Here is a 17,475-nt window from a genome sequence, read left to right on the forward strand (position 1 = left end):
TCTCCTTGAAGCTGGGGATCAAGAACAATGTGCTGGCCATGGGTGGACTTCCACGGGATGTGGAGTAGAAGATGAAAGTGGGCCAACGCCACCTTCCTGCTGCCTTGGGCTGTCGTTGCTGGCAAGCCAAGGCCCCGGATGCAGAGGCAACTGTGGAGCAGGTGGAGGCAGCTAGACACTTTGTTCCCGCGCCCACTCACCAGCTGCCAGGGCGCTACTAGGAGACAGTAATGGTGGTCACAGGGACCCCCTGATCCTACACGCCGGTCCTTGGGTTGCGACTGCAGTGGTGGCTTTCCCCTCGACAGCACCAGAAGCAGCCTCCCGACTCCTTGAATTCCTGCTTAAGGCAGAGGTTGTAGCTCCCCTGGCATATGGACACTGGAGTTGGCTGGAATCTTCTCGAAGTTGTTCTTGGAGACCCTTTGGAGTTCACCCCCCTCATCCTTTCAAAGATTCTGTAAGTATTCAGTGTCTCATTATTTAAGTCTGCTTAAAATACCTACCGTGATTTCTATTTCCTGCAATGGAATTGAAATGGAATATGAAATTACTTTTACATAAAAATAAAAAATGAAAGTCATCACTAAGAATATATTAACTCTCAAAAAATATTTCTTGCATGGTGTGCCATCAGAGATGCCTGGTCTTTATTTTTTTAAAAAGAGTCACTATCTTGGTAAATCAAAACTATTTAATGAGTACTTTTTGGCTTAAGAGATGATACAATTAACACCTTGTCACATTAGAAATAAATGTCTATGTGAATCCATGAGACGTTGTGTGTGTATATGTGTGTAGAGAGACAAGATGTAATTTACAATAAAATCTTAGAGGCAGAAGACAAATTCAAATATTTCTTGTTCTTTGTTTTTATTGAACTCAAAATGGCTAATAACAAAAACATTAAAAAATATTTCCAACCCTTGACTATTCAGTTATTTTTGGTGGATGACACTTGATTTTTTAGTTCTCGTTTGTTTCCAGTAAGTAGTAACATATCTATCATAAATACATCTCTAAAAGTTTGCAGCAGGCTTTAAACTTGTCTATTTATATCCTAATCAAATAACATCATTCAGTAATTAGTTTTAAATCTAAATATGCTTCTCCCACACAGAAGCTCATTAAAATGAATAATCATAAATAACCTAGCTATTAATTTAGTTTTCAATGAAATGTCTAAATACAGCACATACATACAGGTTGCATTTTTGCTTATATTCTTTACTACTCAAAAATGAATGTAAGATGTACAGCGGAGTCATCTCATAAACACATTCAATTTACATTAATTCAAGATTCGAGGTCAGCGAAAAGGAAACCGTAAGGAACATAACAGTAAATCTCATGACAATACCATCTATTCAATGAATAGACGCCCTTGGGAAAACCGAGTTGAGTGCTGTCCCTGTGCTGTTCCCTTAGGCTCTGTCAGTTCCCATTCTGTCTCGTAGAGGGCAAGCGTCTTTCAGGAATAAGTGTAATTCTAGTGTTTGAAGGTATGTGTTTTTTTAAATACAAAATAGCCCCTAAACAAACAACAACTTCAATTGTTCTTCAACAAAAGAAACAGTCATTTCTTCCAACACTGGAGGAAAAACTGGCCGTGGTAGATGGACAGATTTCCAACATGGTGCCTTTCTAAAGGGCTTTCAAGGATAATCTTGGTACCCCGTTATATCCAATGGACCGGCATTAGAAGCCATGCTCTGGGTATGACGCAACTCCACTGTTATTTATATTTAAAATGCCATGGTTTAAAAAGTGCCCTACTATTGTCAGCATCATTTAATTTTCAGTTTACCCTATTTTGCCGTGTATGATGCGCATCCACATTTTGTGCACATTATACATGGGATTACATAGTCATTATACCCATATATAATGCACATCCTTACTTTTCCCTCAAAAATTTGGGGGAGAAAAGTGTGCATTATACACAGCAAAACATGGCAGTTCCTCCATCATAGTTAGCAGTGTGTTTCTGTGATACTCTCCTGGACCCAGCCCTTCAGAATGTATCTATCACTGGCTGAGAAAAAAAACTTCATAACAAAAAGATTAGTGTCACAAAAGCTACCGGAGTTGATCAGTCTCAGTACGATTCAGGATGAGATTTTCAATTAGCAAATGGCCGGTGAAGCTGAGAGTCACTTTGTTTTGTAGCACGGGGTGCTCCGGGGATCTTGTACAGCCTCCTTTTCTTGGATTTCTAAATTGGCAGCTACATTCTACTTCTTAAACCTTTGGCCTTAACCTCAGCAAGCCCTCGTTCAGTTTCTATTTTTAAAAGCACCATTCTAATGGAAATGTCCCTGCCCTGAATTAAGCTGGGACTGGATTTTACCACTAGCTAGAGCTGTTATGTCCTAGAGTTTAGGTTAATTTGGTAGATATCGATTTCTGTGACTACAACTCTGAAAGTGGCTTCAGCTTCTTCTGGCCATGCAGGCTTTCTACCTGGGCTGTAGGTGAGGGTAGAATATTCCATGGAGAACTCCTTCAATAACCACATTTGGAAAATCTGAAAAACAAAAGGAAAACTGCTTTTCTTACATGCATCAGTAAAATATCATCGCATTCTGCAGAGTTTAACAAGGGAAGGGAAGGCCCATCGTGACTTAGGAAATCTGCATTGCCAGGCAGTTTGGGTTCGAATGTGCTATCCGTCAAATGGCTTCAGCCTCTAGCCACTTTAGCATGGCACCGGGCGCTGCAAGAAAGCGTGGCCAGATTTGTAGCTTATTGATTTAAGGGATGTTCTAATGGTTAATGCTGCTGGGCCCCAGCTCTTTATCTGAATGTTTTCTCACAAGGAAGATGGATTACACTGGCAATTCAATTTCTAACAAAATCTCAATATACTTGAAGGAATTCCAAGATTTCTACTGGGAATACTTTGCTGCAGTTTTTCCATTGTGGTTTACAGCGGCTGGTTTAGTCTGAGTTGCCTTGAGCATGCCTGTTCTATTACGCGTGCTTCTAGTGAGCAGGAAGATGGGGGCCTGTCTTCCTAACTTAAAAGGGCAAATTTCCGACAAAAGTTGTCCTGTCAAATTTGAAAAATCAGCTGCGTTTTTTATAGGAGATACAAAGGAAACCCAGAGCTGTACTATGTGTGTTGTACCACATCCCAGTTATCAGGGCAGGTAACACAGGAGTGCAGCACTTGAACAGGGGAACCAATCTATCACATGGCTCAGAAATTTATTTTCTAAACTTCAATCTGCACATCAATGTATCCTGTATTTATGCTAAAGCCAACCGCTTGAAATAAATACATTATACATTATAAATAAATAAATTATAAGGAAATTAAGTGGTCCTATACTTTAAGACAAAAAATAATACCTTCATTTATTAATCCAACCTCTACAGGGTACCTCCTACATGAGACCACTAACAAGAGGGTTGGACCTCATTGGGGGGCAGAAAGGCTCTTGGAGTAGATGATCAGGAAGGGGTAGCTAAGCAGGTGAAAATTCGGTAGGGAAGGAGCCTGGAGGGTTCAGAGACCTAAAGGAAGGCTAGGGTAGTAGAAGCTGTGAGGAGGCCTGAGGGCAGGGATGAGGGTGGGTAGAGAGGATGCAATTTAAGAATAGACAGGAATTCTGGCTTTTCCTGAAAAGCAATGAGAAGCTATCCAAGGATTTTAAGCAGACTGAGTCGGAACTGAATTTTGTTTCGAAAAGATGACTCTGGCTACCATTCAGAGACTGGACTGGAGCAAGTTCAAGGTGGTGATGGATTCGACATGACTGGTGAGGGATTTCTTAATAGTACCTACCTAGTAGGTTGTTGTAAAAATTGGTGAATGAAACAAAGTGCTTGGGCCTGAATTTGGCACATAGTAAGTACCAGCTAGTATTACAACGTGCCAAGTACTGGCTAATTACTGGGAATATAAGTAAACAATAGACCCAACTATGCCAATGGAAATTACATACTAGTCAGACAAGCAGATGAATAAATAGACAAAATATTTTTAAAAAATATCTCCGATACATGAGTATTCAATTACTTTTGGATCATCACATTTGATTTCTTAGTGTTTGCTTTTATCCAGCATGAAGTAAAATTGTATTTTCTAAAAACTATCTTTTGAAGTATATTTAGATCCCAATCAAAAGCAGTGATTTAGCTGCTAATTTTAATTCTAAATGTATTTCTCCTACACAGAAGTGTATTGAAACCAATAACCATATGAAGCTGTTGATTAACTTTCAATAAAATGCCAAGGTAGGACATATTACAACCATTTGCATATATGCATTTATCCTTTGCCATCTAAAACATAAAAGTCTATTGGAAGATTAGTGAAATTACATCATAGCTTATTTAGCTTAAGAGGATTCAATTAAATTCAGCAAAAAAGTGCAAAAAGAAAAATAATGTTAAATACATTGGGTAGTTCTGTGGTATTGAAATAGGTCAATACTGAGAGAGAGAGAGAGAGAAAGAGAGAAAGAGAGAGAGAGAGAGAGAGAGAGAGAAAGGAGATGAAGTTTGTGATCACTGCTAGAAAGGAAGCAAACTGGTTGTTCTAATAAAACTGAATGAAACAGATATTTTATAAAAAGGTCCACCCTCCAGTGACCAATGATGAGATAATCAGAGGTAACTCCGGCTCCCGCCACCATCGGTTCCACGCCCCTCTCAGCTGTGATTTCTGGCTTCATTGTATGTATGAGTTAATGCAATCTGCACCATTGTTCAAAAACTCAGAAAGTTGTCTTTGCCTTGGTTTCCCATCAATGAAAGGGAATATGACTTAGGATAGGTTTTGCTGTTATTTTTGTTGGTTTTCATTTATTTGAAAAACATTTATTATAAACCTTTAAAAAAGGTGCATGAGGTATAGGGGCTTGTGGAGGCTACTTGACAGGAGAGTCAGCAGAGCCTCTGAGAAGGTGCACCTACGACGAGAGAGCCAACGATGTGTGGGGACCAGGAGGGGCACGGTTCCTGGAGGAAGAAACAGCAAGTGCCTTGAGGGGAAGAGGAGTCAGTATGTTTGACGCTAACCCCCAAGATGCCCAGTGTGGCTGGAGCAGAGTAGGGGAGGGGTCCCAGCAGGAATGTGGGCCTGGTAACCACGGTAAGATCCTGGAGCTCACAGGAGGTTGGGATAGAAATAGGATATGGTGACTCAGCGGTCTACACAAGGTAATCAAGGCCACAAGCAAGGAGGAGATTATTAAAAAAAATTTTGTCATGTGAGAAGAGTCTATGACAGCCTTCAGGTGAGCTACCAGAGAGCTGAAGAACAGTAGAAAAGTGAGAGAGCCAAGGGAAGATGATGTTTGATGGAGGAGAAAGGGCTAAAGCTGATTAGAGGTTAAGTAACAGGAGGACTAAAAAAATGTCCATAGACTTTAGCTACACTACAGTCGCTGGGGACCTTGGCAAAAGTTGTTCTAAGTTTCAGAAAAGTCAAAACAAAGGCCAAAGAGCATATGAAAGAATAATATTTCACTATTAGCATTTTATAAGAGGATAATGTTAAACTGTTAGAGATTTAAAGATGGACCCTCCTCTAATTTTGTGAAGGTCAATATATCTGATAAGATATTTCTGTATTCACATCCATATCCTCTGGAATGGTAACCGTAACATTTTGTTAGGAGGCAGGACAACAAAATGTGATGTAAGCACAATTTATCTTTAAACTGAATGTTAAAGATTTGCAAGACTATGTCACTAGTATAAATACTTTTAGGGCAGCAGGAACCTGAGTTATGAAATTGGGTTGGCCAAAACCCCATGAAAATAGATCTTGTCCTATGGAAGCCTTTACAAAAATATTGCTAAAAACAACAGCACTGCTACCAGCATCCCTTGCAAACTCAGTGTTCGCTCCTTCCCGAATTCCTGTCCATCAAATCTGTGATTTTCATTTACTCTCAAACAAGAACCCCCTTTCTGTGCAAGTCATTCATCCACACCAACATTCTACAAATGATACATAGTTCTTACTCTTTCTAGCTCCAGACATTTGCCCGCCAATGTCCTTTCCCAGGAAGTTCCCCCTGTTCTTCATTGTCAAGCCAGGTGCATAGCACATGATGTCTAATAAGCTAGATAAATTGCATTTAAGGGTCATAAAATATCTTCCCTCTTCCATAAAATACCTCAGTGATTCTAGTCCACAATGATTATGCCACTCTATGCTTCTATAGGAATTTCAGTCAAATGCATAAAATATCTGAGTATGAACAATACCTGGAAAGAGTACCTGTGAAACCATTTTTAAAGATAGTAAGAATGCTTTATAAAACATTGCCCATTTAATCTGGATGAGATTACATTATGAGTATGTGTTAAATATAACATTTTGTTAACACAACATCAACTGATATAACATCCATATTTGTTAACATGGGAAGCAAATGTTAAAGAAAGATAATGCCTCCTATGAGACCATATTCTTACAGAGCAAGGGCAGGTCTCTCTGGGCAGGGTGCTAGGAACGGTCCCTCAGCAGAACAGGCTGCACCCTAGCCAGCCTTCTCCAAATGACAGCTAAGGGGGTGATCTGAGTACATGTAGCCCTGCTACCCAGAACAACCCCCTGTCTCTTCCTGGGAATAAGCTTTTATTGTCAGAATGTAGGTATGGTTTCAATAGGTAATTTATCTATAGCTATTTTGTTGCTATGCTATTTAGTTGCTCTCAGAAACAAAGGCTGAAAACTTACTATATGCAAAGTGCACAGAAGGAGAAATTCAGCAACAAGGGGTCCCCGCATCAGCATGTGAAACCGGACAAGGCAGGTGCTTCCCTGAGCTCCAGTTCTCTCATTAACCAATGAGGATACCTGCTCTGTCTTTTTCATAATGTTGTTATGGAAATTAAGTGAGATAATGTCTGAGAATGCACTCATGAAGCGGTGCACCATGAAATGCTTTGAAAGGGACTCATGTAAATTTCTTGGCATAAAGAAAGGGCTCAGGCTAATATATTGATTATATTTACACTTAAATTATTCAGTGTATTTAAATATACAACTTCTAAAAATATATATTTGACCATCAAAGATGCTGTAATCTAAATGGAAATGGAGATACACAACCAACGTATACATGCAGCTTTTGGGGAGTAGCATTTTTAAAAAGGACAAGAGCCTTGGATTCAAATACTAGCATCAGGATGAAAACAACTAGAGGCCAAAATAATACCACCAAAAAAATTACAGGCAACAAAATAGCTTCCTTCGTTATTACTCTAATTCAAAAATAGCCTGGTAAGAGAGAAAGAAAAATTATATTTCCACCTAAGGCCTACCCCAATTAAAATTCTGAATGTCTCTTACACCAAGAGCACTGGTTTATTGGCAGATTATTAAGCCCTGGACCAATGACACTCTGTTAGACCTGTATTAAAAACGTGGTTTATGTGGTGCAGGGTCAGATCAGTAAAGAGCTGTTAGCAGATGACAGGTTTGATTACCGCTGGCTGCAGGCAAGACGTATGGATCCCTGAGGAACAGCAGCACCGGCTGGTGGGACAGTTTGCTGGAAAGGTCAAGAACAGGCATGTCAGCATCAGGGGACGACAGTAAACAGAAAACACTACAAACTAGCTTTGAGGGGATCAAACTGCTGTGCAGGGACGTCTCAAGGTTTATGTATCTAACAGTGTGGGTGAGTAATAGCAAGCAGAGTTGGAGGGAACAAACTGGTACTACACTCATCTCCCAACACTTCTTTGTGGAATTTGAAGCAGATATACAATCTATACAATAAATCATTGCTGAAAAGTGTTTTTTTTCATGTGGTAGCATGATTATTGATAAAAACAGTATTCTTATTATTTGTATGGAACAATGTAGGGCTCTGATTCTTTTATTCCTAGATGGAACTGGTTACTTCTGTAACTTCCTATCAAATATTTATCATCTTAAAATCAATTCCCCAACAAAGGTTTCCAAGAAAAAACTATGACTTAAAGCACTTATACCCTGGTAACTAAACCTTTAACAAAACCACAGCCCTTTTCTTGATTTATACAGTATAACTCCCAAATGACTACTGTTAGTTCTTACCTTGACTCTTCCGATTCTGTCTCATCAAAAGATCTAAAAAGATGTTTTTAAAAGAAAAAGAAAAAGCCATATAAGTTGGGTCAGTGTTGATGCCAACAAAGAAAAAACATAGCCAGTATTCCTAAAGCTCTAAATTGGGAGACATTCTGAAAAGGATTAAGGTGATTACACAGAACCACCGCGTTGCTGGTGCATCGTTCTAAGGAATCTTAAGACTGCAATATTCTTGAATTTCGATTTTCCTAAAGACCACTTTAAAATCCTATACTTTTACTTCTAAATTTATATAATGGAGAAAAGATTTCACTCACTGCCATTTCCAACATCTCTTCTTAAAAATACACAGCTGTGTATGAGTCCCAACCTCCCAGCAAACACGTGCAAGTTAGAACAGGACACGCTGGGGCACACTGACAACACATATGATCTGGTGAGCTGGGCATACAGTCCTTGCTCTGGGGTGACAGAAGGTAAACACTGCTGGTGAGGTGGCTGTGACAGGTATTTGCTGCCTCTCACTCAGCAGACAGTGGATTTAAGAGGAGTTTGGGTATGTTTAGCTTGAACGTCTTATAGTTAGTGTGGGTCCTTCAGGCAGGTCTGGAGGCAGACAGAAAAATGGATAAAAGCATCTTCCCCATTTGAATATGCAGAGAGTTTGAGATGATATATTTCTCTGTAAATGGATTTAATATGTCAGGGATATTGCCGACCACCTTCAGTAATAGGCTCAACACAAGTGAGGTGCCCAGAGCTGGGCGAGCAGCTTATTTCTGAGTTAATCCTTCTGAAGAAATGTTTCCCGATGGCCGATGATATTAAAGGCCTGGTCCCTTGGTAGACAGGGGTCAGGCTCTATAGCTGGCATTAAAGGTTCCTGAGGGAACTTTTCGCAGTGGGGGAGAGAACTTGGAAGGCTGGGGCTCTGCCAGCTACAATGAGGGAGACCTTAGGAAAGCTCAACTCTAAAATAAAGGGAGTCAGGTATGTAATCTTTAAGGTCATTTATAACTTCAAAATTATATGAATATAGGTGTGCCAAGGGGATATACAGACTTCGCTCACATGTGTACAAATAAACATATTAGTCCATAAACAGGATATCTAGATTCCCAATTCCCATCGTGGAACATTGTCCCATGTAGTAGAATAATTTAAAAAGTGAGTTCCTCAAGTCTAAACATGCATTACTGAGCGTTTGTTGCTGGGCCACAGTGGTGCCTGGATCGCAATGTGGCGAGGAGGCTTCAGAAGGTATTCCTTTGACTACAAGCAGGGGGCCAGCGAGTGCTGTCCCAAGCCAGAGGATGGGTGCGGCCAGACTGCCCCTTCTGGCACCACTGGGGGAGATTTGTTAGGCCAATAACTGACTGAAGAGTAACATAAAATACATGTCCAATAAGTAAACAATTCTTACCCACAACTCTCTGTCTTTGGTAGGGACGGCAAGTGCCGTATGTTTAAGAAATCAAGAAACAGTTTGGGAAGTTCTTCATTTTCTAAAATGACAGCCTGTGAAAGCAGAAAACAGATTTAGAAAGTAAAGTTTGCCAGGCAATCAATCAAATGAACTATTTCAAAAAGTCATAACCATCCATCAAAGTTGTAACCAGCGTCATTCCTCACCATCAATATTAGGCATGGTCCCCATTTTACCTGCCAAGATTTCAGGCTGACACACATTTTATTCAGCGGCAGCAAATTTTATCTATTTTATCTATTCTTTCACCCAAACAGTATTTACAAAGCAGCTACTATTCAGACGCTGATAAGGGAAACATATGGGGGCACCAGGCAGACACAGTTCCTGCCTTCATACAGATTCTAATCCAGAGCAATCATTTCAAAAACCTATGACACTATCAACAAAACTGTTACAATATGTACATTAAATTTTCCTTACTGAGTGACAACATGGCTTGGGGGGGAGGGTGTGTGTGTATCTACAAGAGATCACTACTATTTAGAAAATGCTAGACATGGCTTTTTTAACTGGAAGATTTAGTCAAGATCCCTCAGCTATCACCTGTTTCACCATTAGGATCAGCGGACATTTATTGCTATTTGGACAGCTCCACTTAAAGGGTCAGAAACAACTTTACCACTAAATGTAAATCAGTGAATATGCTGAAAAAAAATCTATAGAGTTGTTCCATTTACAGAGCTCTGCTAAAGAGGTGGCATAATGGCATAACCATGTCAGTTCTCGGATATCCAAATCATGCAATTTCAAAGGGAAATTTAATGGAGAACTATAGAGTGCATTTTTATATGCTTCTACTTTTTAAAAAGAGTTAAAAAGATCAGGCCAGAGGGTGTGAACTGATTGCACATTTGTCCTTCCCTCTTTATTTTGCAAAGATCATGGAAAAAGCATCAAAGAATGAAATTAATCTCTGAAATTAATCTATTTTCAAGAGTCATTTTCATTATTTACCATGGCTGTTCCTCCCCACCCCCAATAAACACATGTTTTTTAAAGAACAATGAGAATATATCATTCACACAGCTGGCCAGGATCTGCTCTGCAAGGTGATACGTAAAGTACTGGTTTGGCCCAAAAGTTCATTTAGTTTTTTCTATACGTTGGCTCTAGCAGTGCTTAGTTGTCTTTAACTTCATTTGAAACAATTTTGTTAGACTGTATTGTGACAACTGTCATATCAGCATGCATTTAAAAAAACATCAAAATTGGTGAATTTTTGTGCAGCCAATCTAATATTGAAAATGGAAGAAGATACACAACATTTTCAGCATATTATGCTTTATTATTTCAAGAAAGGTAAAAACATTACTGAAACACAAAAAACGATTTGTGCAGTGTATGGAGAAGGTGCTGTGCCTGACTGAACGTGTCACAAGTGGTTTGTGGAGTTTCATGCTGGAGATTCCTCAGTGGACGATGCTCCATGGTTGGGAAGACCAGTTGAAGTTGATAGCGATCAAATAGAGACCTTAACTGAGAGCAGTCAATGTTACACCATGCAGGAGATAGCTGACACGCTCAAAATATCCAAATCAATAGTTACTGGTAAAAATGAAAAATATGTCTTTTATTTTACAGAAAATAACATATGGACTTCTTGGCTAACCCAATATATAACAAATGATAAAAGTAAGGTCAAATTACATATATATATCTTGTATACACAAACTTCTACATAATGTATTGTTTTTAGCCATAATTTATATTCTGAGCTTCCCATTTCTTACAGGGTTTTGGAATACTGTCACCCAATTCAGGACATGTAAATGGAGTGAGCGACGAATCAGGTGGCCAGCCCAAGTGGGCCGACCTCTGGGCGACACTAATGCTCAACCCTCCTGCCATTTGGTCCCTGGAGAGGGGTCTTCTCAAGAGCCAGTCCTCTCTGGGGCTGTTACTCTTCTTTACATAGCCTACTGTATCCACTGAAGCTTAAGGAATAAACAAGAGAAACAAAGATCAGTATTTTGGGGTTATAATTTATTGAATAGGTAAACAGCATCTATTTATTAGGTTAGGTACTGGGATAGGGCAGTGAATACAACAGTCCAGTAGAGTGCGGGCTGGTAGAGAAAGATAATGATAAGTAAACAAAACACGCAGAGCCTAAACTTGCCTTAGAATGTAGCTATATATATAGAACTGAAAAAGTCTACCACTCTCTAAATATTTTCCCAACCACCCATCCATCTATCCTTACATCTATCTAAAATATTTATTCATTTCTTGAGTTCTAGAAAAAAAAAAAGCAAGAAAAAGAAAAATTCATAGGGGAAAAAAAATCCTCTATCCATAGGCATATTTTCATTATTATTTCAGTTAATTTCCTTCAATTAAATGACCTTCATCTGAATTTTTACCTACTGAGGAAATGTTGGGGGTGCCCAGAACCCTAGGTTCTAGCAATCATTATATATATGAAGCTCCAAGGAAATGTGCCTTAACACAAGTGACAATGATAATCTACTTGTTTCTAGTTATCAGATTAAGAGAGTAACATAACACCTATTTGAATAGTAAAGCTTAATGTAACAAATACAGAGCTGTTCACCCAAGCAATAGTTTTAATTATGTGTACAAGTGGTAGCTTTCAGATTAAAAAAAAAAAAATGGGGACGGGGGTGGGTAACATTCTTATCTCCACCCCCACCTTTTAAAATAAATTAAATCAATAACAAGTGTGGGACACTTTTAATGACCTGAACTACTTAATTTCCAGGATCTTTAGACATGTCATCCATCACTGCAGTATGGAGGAAGACATCTCTTGAGTGTTCAGGGGGTTACTTTGGTTTTATTAATGCAAGATTTAGGGAATTTTAACAAGGTGAATTGTTTATTTGCCTTGACAGATTGGCTTACAATGCACTGGCTACATCTCCAGCATGATCATTAATGACAAAAGACAGGAAAAAGCTGTTTACACTGCAACACCAGGACAGGAATTAATCCTGCTTAGCCTCCCCCAAACAGAATATTCCAAATAGATGATAGTATTGTTTTAGGTAAGATATACTGGTAAAAGAAAAAAACAAACAAACCAGGAATGTGGAAAACTCCAGAATTTTGTGAACATTTCTATTGAATGTTCAATGAATATGCTCCAAACAAAAATTTCCATAAAGCAATGACCAACACGGATTTCTAAATTTATAGTTATCAAGAAAGCAGCATTGAGGGCTAAGTCAAACCTTCGGTTTTGTGGTAGGAGTATCTGTTGAACTCTGCTAAGAGGAATTGTAAGAAAATAATATTTAAACCCAAGCAGAGATGCAGCATAATATAGAATTTCCCTAATTTAATATGATATATACAAGTGAAGGACTGTCATGAATTAGTAGAGAGATGCAAAAGAGGAATTAGTTCAACCAAATATGTTGGTTTATAAACACATGATCTCATGCCATGATAGACCCAACAGCGACCACCCCCCACCCCCAACTCTTCCATTAGGGCCTCCTGACTGTTCCATTTACATCTTCAGTTTCTCCAAAAGCTTTTTGCTCAAGAAGAACCATTCCTTGCAGAAGCTGCACCCTGGGGCCATCCCACATCCAGCTTCTTACCCACCCAACTTCATTTTATAGACAAGATTTTAATTTTTTAAAAAATATTTACATTACAGTTTTGAATAGCAAATCCCATTTCCACATTGTTTTAGCTTGCTTCTCCTTATTTTTGATCAATCTTCAATGACTAGTCATTTTCATTCTTTAGAGAGGCCAGTGGGTGGCTTTAGAGCAAGATGTGGATTCAAACAAGCACTCTACCTTAGAGGGTTCTTGGGAGGATTGGATGGTGTCTCCAAGAGACTCTGACACACGGTTAACGTTCAGTAAATGTTCATTCTGTTTCCTTTGAGTCTTTTCCTTGTCTCCATTCCCATCAACCTATTTTATCAGTTTTGGAAGTTTGGATTATTGTCCATCTAGCAAACAGAGCTTCTTGGCTCTCAGCGATTCATGGATCCCTTTGGAAAGTGGATGAAAGCTAAGAATCTTGCTTGCTGAAAAACACACATATATACATAATTGTGCTGACAGCAGCAGCGGGCGCCCAGGCCCCTGAGAGCCCAGGGAAGGACACCTGCTTTTAGCTGCGACGTGGCAGTAATGCTGCTGGGTGCACTTTTCATTTGGTCTGGAGCCTGCGGCATTGTCGGGCCTGTGCTGCGTGCCAGCTCCCCAAAGGACACGCTGCCTTCTTGTTTGAGTTTTCTTCTCCTTTGTCATTTGGGATCCCACTGCAGTGTGTGCTGCTTTGCTATTAGAATTCATGAGCGCTTTCAGTCCTGAGCTGTGGTTGAACATGTGTGTTTGCCAGTGAGGCGACCCTGGTGAAGGATTCTTTCTGATAGACTCAAATCGACGGCTGCCCAGAAGATAGAAAGCAGGTCATATTCGTGGCTTCTGTGTCTCTGTGTGTAACTCTAGACTTCAACAATTTGTGGTTCTGAGGGTTTCCAAAGTTAGCAAAACATGAAGGAAAATATGCTTTAAACTCTATCGCTGCTGGGTCCGAGTACAGCTGATGAGGCACTGGTACGCTACCCCTGCTATGAGAGGGGCATTTTGAACTGCAGGGCAGAGATGGGTCCCGCGCCCAGGGCTACCTCATTGTTTAACTAGTAACTCTGACGGCAGAGTTCTGACACTGGAGGCGAGTTGGGATGCATGGCTGGGCAACAAATTTATGCAGTAAAACATCAAAAATTCAAAATGAACATGATGATTTGGAGGAAAAAAACTGATAATAAATCCCATGAAATTAAAATTTACAGGTATAAGTACTGAGTCAAATATTATACGAGGCAGAATTAACTACCCACGTCCAAGATGGAGAATAGCTGTTTCTGTACAAGTGCTGCTGGTCAGCAAGGAGTGCTGCTTCCAACAAGGTGTAAAATGAGCTGAGCAATCCTCTCACTCCACTTAATGAAATATTATCTTCTTCCAGGGGATGAGATCACACAGTAGTGGGTGCCAAGCCGGGAATGAGGCAGAGGAGGGGCAAGGAGATATGTGGTCTTTAAGTTAACCGTTCTGTTAGAGAGGCTGATGATTTTCAAAGTTGCTGGAACAGGAAAAATGTACTGTGTAAACTAGCAGAGAAGAAATCTGTCTCTAACTGAAGCCTGTGCAATAAAACCAGCAAAAGAGGTGCATGTATGGAAAGAGTGGGCATCGTAAGAGCTTCTAAATATCCTGGGCTCTGAATGCTTTTAGTTGCTTTTTCAGACACTTGCAGACTGGAGAGGTATAGAATTAGCAGAAAAACTCATTAAAGAAATGCCTGTCAATTTATCACTTAAAAAGTATGTAGACTAAAAATCAAGTTATACTAAGATGCACATAGGAAACAGGATTAAATCAAAGAACTGTAACAAGTGTGTGATATACTACACAACAGACTTTGTTACTGGTATATCTAACTCTGATAAATATTAAAACTGGATAATCAACTGTCCCCAGGAAAAATTCAAAAAAAAAATTAAATAAAAAACAATAAAAAAAATTAATCTTTATACAATGTTACCCATTTTCAGAAGAATACATGACTTTCCTTAAAATAAACCAGATATTCTTTCAGAAATAGCACACTACAAGAATGGAAAAAAATCTCATGCCCTGCAAAAACATTTAAAAAAAATTGCCAGAGCTTGGGCAGAAAAACAACAGCATTGCTACCAGCATCCCTTGAAAGCTCAATGTTTACTCCAGGAGAAATGTCTTTTTTTATTGAAAAGGTGCAATTATCATCATGTAACACAAATCACAAAAATCCCGATTTTTCTACCCTATCAGCTTTATAAAATCATGTTCCCAAAGGATACCATTGATTAGTTGCACATGTTCTTTCTGTGACATCCCAAATACTTAATTGTCAGTTATCTTTTCTTCTTTGGTAAGTAAAATGCAGTCACAAAATTACAGAGGGACTTGTTCTGACTTAACCTTCACTAGATGCCATCATGCAGTGGAAAACACTGGTAAAATATCACAGGATAACGCCGTCCGACAAGGGAGACATATAAACACTGTAATGATTTCCCATGAGTTTCCATTTTAGAAAATTGTCACTAAGGCGAGCATAAATGGTGACACATCTCCACTGAGGACACGGGGAAATCGAACGCTGGCATTCTAGTTAGGTCCAAACCTACCCAGCAGCCAATTATAATGGGAATGGAACACCTCGTTGAAAACTTGGACAAGACCACTTTGCTAACCTTCCAAGATCGCTGCACAAAGCTGTGTTGTTTTCACTGATTTGATCCTTTTATTCTCTTTTCAAAACATTTAAAAAAAAACAAACCCACATTTTTTTCCCATTGTCTATCAAGGTTTGTTATAAACTGCAGGGAACCTCTTTATCACAAAAGCCAGGGGACTGAACAAAGTTGGGAGGTTTCCAGAAGTCCTTAAGGCCCTTTTCCTATTCCATCTAGTTTCGTTTGAAATGTCCGATTGTTGGGGTGACAAAGTTCGTGACAGTTTTTCCTCGCCTCACCAGGCAAGAAGCTTCATAGCACACCTACTTCAGAGGTGCAGCTAAGAACAAGGAGGGAGGAAAATCAATACCTCCTCACTGCAGTAAGTGGGCTGCAGTGTCACCGTCCTCTGGGACCGAAAGCGACGCGCACGCGGCTTTGCAGTCCCCAGTCTTCCATTTCCTCACTCCCTGGCACTTGCTCACGATTTCACAAATGAGCCACAGTAAGGTTACCAAAGGAACACTTTTAAAAAGCCAGCCGGCAAACAGCTCTAAGAAGACTTGTGACCTCCAGAAACATGCAAATGAGAGGTGCTTCCGAAGAACCTACTGCACGGTGCACCTTTCTTTTTGTAAGAGAAACCATTCGCACACATGTCTGTTCTGGGCCTGGGAAAACTGCAACATTCACAGAATTCAGACAGACATGTGCAATGGTTTCACAGGTCTTTCCAGACCATCAGGCAAGAAATCTGAGGACCTGCACTAAAAGGTGAATGTTCATGATGGCCTATTAAAGATGGCCAAAAACATGTAAAAAGAAACAATGTAATTTGGCTTCAGAATAATTTGAAAGAAGAAATAGCATTTGTGATCCTTTGGCTAAAAGACAAAACTAACCGTGGAACAAAAGAAAGTGGAAAATCAACCATCTTTTGAGCTATTTTAAACATCAAAATTTATGTTCTGGAGTATTAATTCATATAAAAGCATTTATGTAACACCTACTAAGTATAATCACTGGGCACAATGGTTAGCCAAATAACCATGGTCCTGCCCTCCCAGGACTCAGAGTCTAGTGGGGAAGATGGAGAGTGTTAAATAATCACACTAATGAATGTGAGATTACAGACCGAAACAAGTACCTTCAAGGGGAGTAGCTAGCTGTTGAAAGCGTTAGGAACAAAGCACCCTTGTTAACCTGTGGGGTGAAGGAAAGCCTCGCTGGGAAGGTGATCCTACAGCTGGGAGGTGAATGAACTAATAGGATGAAAGGACTGGGATACTTCAGGCACAATGCACAGCAAGGTCAAAAGCCAGTGGAGGGTGGAAGCACAGTATTAGAAAACCGAAAGGCAGCCGGTGCAGCCAGGCCTGCGAAAACACTGAAGCTGAGCAGATGACATAGAAGGCTGAGAGGTGGGCAGGCAGGGCGGGGCTTCTGGGTCCTGGGAAGGCTTTTGCTCTTTCCTCTCTCTGTATTTGGGGGCCATTGAGTGCTGTTACCTGGGTAGGTGCTAAGTGGGGAATCTAGGTACACATAACACAGTCTGATTTATATTTTGACCATAGCGGCAGCAGCGGAAAGTGTTCCTCAGATCCAGGGGCCATGCATTAAACTCTCTTGGGCTAGCTCTAAATCGCTTCTGAATCAAGCCACTGAGTTAATGCTAACGACGACATTTTCATTTTTGGTTCCTTTTCAAATCTGCCTAGTCTGTTTTTCTTA

General features: G+C 39.8%; 1 protein-coding gene across 1 annotated transcript in view; it reads right to left on the bottom strand.

Annotated features, from left to right (window-relative positions):
- Positions 1-848: 848 nt before the first annotated feature.
- Positions 849-17,475, bottom strand: part of SNX24 (sorting nexin 24) — a 144,365-nt gene continuing 127,738 nt past the window's right edge. Inside the window, exons 4-7 of the mRNA XM_054589901.1 lie at positions 9,465-9,559; positions 8,048-8,080; positions 7,453-7,517; positions 849-2,527 (exon numbers count right to left, since the gene is read on the bottom strand). Of these exons, the coding sequence (XP_054445876.1) occupies positions 2,460-2,527; positions 7,453-7,517; positions 8,048-8,080; positions 9,465-9,559 (261 nt within the window). The 3' untranslated portion in view covers positions 849-2,459. The remainder of the gene's footprint in view (positions 2,528-7,452; positions 7,518-8,047; positions 8,081-9,464; positions 9,560-17,475) is intronic.

The sequence above is a fragment of the Pteronotus mesoamericanus genome, unplaced genomic scaffold, assembly GCF_021234165.1.
Source record: "Pteronotus mesoamericanus isolate MK-2021 breed Mesoamerican mustached bat unplaced genomic scaffold, CSHL_Meso_final scaffold_167, whole genome shotgun sequence".
NCBI lineage: Eukaryota > Metazoa > Chordata > Mammalia > Chiroptera > Mormoopidae > Pteronotus > Pteronotus mesoamericanus.